This window comes from Vombatus ursinus, unplaced genomic scaffold (assembly GCF_900497805.2).
Source record: "Vombatus ursinus unplaced genomic scaffold, bare-nosed wombat genome assembly UNPS02009975.1, whole genome shotgun sequence".
NCBI classification, from domain to species: Eukaryota; Metazoa; Chordata; class Mammalia; order Diprotodontia; family Vombatidae; genus Vombatus; species Vombatus ursinus.
The window spans coordinates 289,421-294,333 of record NW_020949753.1 but is presented as its reverse complement, the minus strand read 5'-3'; the positions used below and the strand labels follow the sequence as shown (position 1 = coordinate 294,333).

The following is a 4,913-nucleotide window of genomic DNA, read 5'->3' as shown; positions in this document are numbered from 1 at the left end:
TCATGGCGAGGTTGGGCTACTCCTTACCACCAATTGCCACCTACAGGTTCTTCTTCCACTACTGTCTCTCAGTCCTTTTTCCTTTGAAGTTCATTCAATCTGTATTTATCACCCAAACAAGATTCTGGTAGCTGTTGTCTACAAACCTTCAGAACACTTTCCTTCCTTCCTCAACAAGTTCAATGCTTGGCTCACAGTTTTTCTTTCCTCCCCAACTCCTGCCCTCATACTTTTGGGGACTTCAACATACTTATTGATACTCCATCAAATACCCTAACTTCCCAATTTCTCAAGTCCCATGTCCCTTTATCCTAATGAAGATGTCAACTCATTTTCTTTCCCCCAAACCCTCCCCACCCCACTCCTACCTCCTCTATTTCTGTAGAGAGCAACACCATCCCCCCAGTCCCTCTGGCTCACAGCCTAGGAGTCATCCTGGACTCCTCGCTACCTCCCACTCCCCCATATTCAAGCAGTTTCCAAGGCCTCTTTATTTCATCTTTGCAACTTCTCTCAAACATTCCCCTTCTCTCCTCTGACTACCCCCACTCCAGTGAAGACCCTCCTCATCTTATTCTCGGCTTATTGCAATAGCTGCTGGTGGGACCACCTGCTTTAAGTCCCTCTCAACTCCAATCCATCTTCCACTAAAGTGGAAGTGATTTTCCTAAAGCACAGGTCTGATCATATCACTCCCTTAATCAATAAATTCCTTCAAGATCAAATACAAAACCCTCTGTTTGACATTCAAAGTCTTTCATAGCCTAGACTCCTCCTACCTTTCTATTTACTCTGTTCCAGCGACACTGGCCTCTTGGTGGTTCCAAGGACAAGACACTCCAGCTCTCAGTTCTGGGCATTTTCCCTGGCTGTCCCCCATCCCTAGAACTCCACCTCTTCTTCCTCTGCACCTACCAAACCTACTGAACCTACTGAACTCTCTTGCTTAAAATCCCATTTTTCACTGGAAGCCTTACCCAACCTCTCTTAATTCCACTGCCTTCCCTCTGTTAGTTATTTCCTATTTATCCTGGATCTAGCTTGCCTCGTATATATTTGCTTGAATATCGGCTCCCTCATTAGATTATAAGCTCCTTGAGGGCAGGGGCTGTCTTTTGCCTCTTTTTGTATCTCCAGTGCTTAGCACAGTGCCTGGTACATAGTAGGTGCTTACTAAGTATTTATTATAGATTATTCACTCCACTTTATGTTACATAGTCTTAACTGGGCCTTCATTGCTGCCTGGCAATCTTTTAACTTAAGGAGTTCACTATTCCATTTATCACAGTGGCTTTTCCAGACTCCTATTCCTTCTCAAACCTCCCATAGCTTCCCTCCTCCCACTCTCTCAGCTAAGAATCTTGCCTCATATTTCACTGAAAAAATGATTGAGGCCATTTGTGTAGAGCTCACTCCTTCCCCTCTATATCTCCTACTGCCCAGAAGAATTCTTCAATTATTTCCTCCTTTGCCCATTTCCCATGAAAAGGTGGCCCTTCTCCTTGCCAAGATAACTCTTCCACATGCAGAAGTGATCTTATGCCATCCTTTTTCTCTACGAGATTATCCACACTCTCTCACTTATCTTAAATATTTCCCTGTCTACTGGCTATTTCCTGCTGCCTGCAAACACACCCATGTCTCTCCCATCCTCAACAAAGCCTCATTCAAGGTGTTTTTACTCATTCATCCCTAACAGCTATCATTCTGTACACCTCCTCCCCTTTGTGACTAAATATTTTGGAAAAGTCATCTGCAGTATTATACCTCTGCTTTCTTTCCTTTTACTCCAACTCTGGCTTCCTTTTTCTCCCTCTCCAATCTCTACCCCACAGTTAACCAGTTTAATGTTATACTGTCTTCTGTGCTGGAATCCATTGCCAACTCATCTTATCACCCTCATGCCTTGTTATATCCCAACCCTGGATTACCCTTACTATCACCTCCTCTAACCCTACTCATGTGCTTCGGAGTGGTGTTAGGGGAAGTCACAGAACCATGCTGACTGGGTCTACTACAGATTTGTGTTATCTTCCTTCAATTGGTCCCTTTTTGCCAAAATACTGCGGTCAGATAAGGAATTTTCAGAGTTTTGGGTAATAAAAGATCTCTTCCTCCCCTCCCCCACCCAGTTAATAACATACAATATACTCTCCTTTCAATTAGACCAACATTTTAAAGTGCCTTTTGAGTACAACAATCTAATGTGAGATACTGGGGGAGATAATAAGCTCAATACTATTTGCTGAGATTAATTGCTAGTGAGATATTCAGGTAGCAATGCCCTAATAGGTAGTAGGAGATATGTCTAAAATTTAAGAGAGAGGTCAGGGCTGTAGAGAGGTGACAATTGAAGGTATGGGAGGGAAGGAGATTATCTAGAGAGATCATGGAGACAGAAGAGAAAAAGGACAAGAAAAGGACCTTAAGAACATTCACTTTAAAGAAATAGGAGGAGGATGAGGATAAGAAAGACAGGGAAGGAATGGTTAGAGATGTTGAGTCAGGTGAGTATGATGTATCTAAAATGGTGGCCAATAGCATCTCAAAATTCAGAAAGATCAAGTAAAATAAGTATTGAATAAAAGCCATTGGGTTAGTCGTTAGGAGGCCATTGGTAACACTTTAGTCATAAATTACTTTTAATAAAATGGTGGGGGCAGAAAATTACAAGGGTGAAAGAAAAAAATGGGTTATTAGAAAAAAGATACTGGAAGTTTATAACTTTTTCAAGAAATGTTGTCATGAAAGATAGAAGAGAGAAGGGATTATAACTGGATGGGATAGAAGAGTCAAAGGAAGGTTTTTATTTATTTATTTAAACTGGAGAGAACTGTCTGTAATTTAGTAGAGAAAACCAGGAATGGAGGAGAGAGTGAAGTCCTATGAGAGAGAAGGCATGAATATAAAAGTCATGGAGAAGACAGAAGTAAATGGAAACAAGGGCATTAGTCATAGTGAGGAGTACAATATACCTTACTCTATGACCAGAGGGAAGTGGCAGATTGGTTGATGCTGAGACATTATAAGGAATGTAGAGATTTGAATGGACCTTACATCAGATGGCATTTGTCCTTTTACTGATATAGGAGATGAAGGCATTTGCTCTAAGTGCAAAAGTTGTGATTGTAGAGGGTGACATCAGCTTGATTTTGTGACTCATAGGATCACAAACCCAGACCTATAAAGGATCTCAGAGGCTGATTAGAACCGAAGCTAACTGAAGTTCATAGATGTTAAGGTACCGGAGTCAGAGGTTGGATCTGAATCCAGGTCCTTTACCTCCAGACCAAATACTCATCAGTCATTGAGGACAGTCTTTTCACATGCTTCTATATTCCCCAAGTGTTTCCCTTCAACATATTAGGAATTAATGAATATTTGTCACATTGAAACAGATTGGGTCAAAAATATTAGTTTTAGCCAAGAAAATCAGTCTTTATTCCTGAGAACATGTTACATGTTCACATTTCTTCTTTAGTGTGGTTGGCATTCTTGTCTTTAAGGTCAAATCAAAATCACTTATCTCTTTTGAAACTCACACCACTGATGTTTATTTTCAGGATCAATTAGCATTTTAACTTCACACTGAGTTCTAGTAAGACGTCAATCTAGGAAGGGAAGACCCTCAGGGTTTCTGGCCCAATATAGAAACAATTACTATTTACACTCATTCTGAGCCGTCAAAACCCCAACAAATGGAGGAGAGAGTGAGGCTAGTGACTTTGCACCCCTGCCTCACTTAAATCCAATTCACTTGAAAGTCAAGACATCACCTTCCTGATGTCACGGTCCTCTCTGAGAAGGACAAACTACAACAATAACAATCACAACAACAGTAAAAGATATAGCTTTACTCTCAGAATGATTAGGCAGTTGAAATGAGCAGTATGTAGACAGATTCCATGGCACTAAGTCACCTTACCTTTAATATGACAGACTCTTCGAGGATGGGGAGTGTGTCTGACTAGAAAACAATTTGTATTTCTGGTCGTGTAAGAAGTATCACAGCCAATCAATGGGTTGGGCTGGGATTTGAAATTGAAGTTCATGGTATGTCTCTTTTGCTTTCTCCAAGTCACCACCAAACTTCCGGGGCCACACACCCTACATCAGCCCCACTGGGAAAGGCCTTCCACGTTGGATGGGTCAGACACTGAAACCACAGAATGACATCAGTCACTATAACTGGAAGATGCAGGATACTTCCTCATTCTTTTTCCACATTTCTGTCATTATTAGTTTCTTCTCTTTCAGTCTGATGACTGACTCCCCACGTTTTGTGGCACAAGAAAGGTACAGTTTCACTTACCTCTCTGGCAATTTCATTGACAGTCCTCAACTGAGAAGTAACATTTCTGGGAAATTTAGAACAATGGGAAAACTTTATCCTGGGAAATTTGGGAATTTGGAAGGAAAACAGAAATATATGCATTGTCATTAAAGCATGCTTTGTAGATTTAGGCAGTTTGGGAACAACAATTATATTTTATTGTTACAGAATCAGAAGGGAAATGGTCCAGTGGGAAGAACACTGACCCTAAAGAAAAAAAAGGATTCATGTTCAAATCCTGCCTCTGATGGATATTATCTGTGACTTTGGACATATCACTTAACATCTCTCTGGACCTGAATATGCTTATCTAGAAGATGAGGAGACTGATGTAGATCATTTCTGAGGTCTCCTTTATCTCTCTAGACCTATGATCCTGTGAATTCACACAACTCTTCTGACTTGAAAGGTCATGAAGCTTGACCTCCCCATTTAACAGATGAGTAAATGGAGGTCCAGGGAAGTAATTTACCTTAGGTTACCCAACTAGTAAATAGCAGCACCAGAAGTCAAGCCCAGGCTTTCTAACTATAAGCCCAATGTTCTTTCCACTAAAGTGCCCTGCCTCTTACTTAGTTCC

The 4,913-nt window shown here is 41.0% G+C and overlaps 1 protein-coding gene across 1 annotated transcript in view; it reads right to left on the bottom strand.

Moving 5' to 3' along the window:
- CUNH4orf17 (chromosome unknown C4orf17 homolog) overlaps positions 1–4,052 on the bottom strand; it is a 21,926-nt gene extending 17,874 nt beyond the window's left edge. The window contains 1 exon segment of the mRNA XM_027853391.1: positions 3,926–4,052. Coding sequence (XP_027709192.1) covers positions 3,926–4,052 — 127 coding nt within the window.
- Positions 4,053–4,913: the final 861 nt, after the last annotated feature.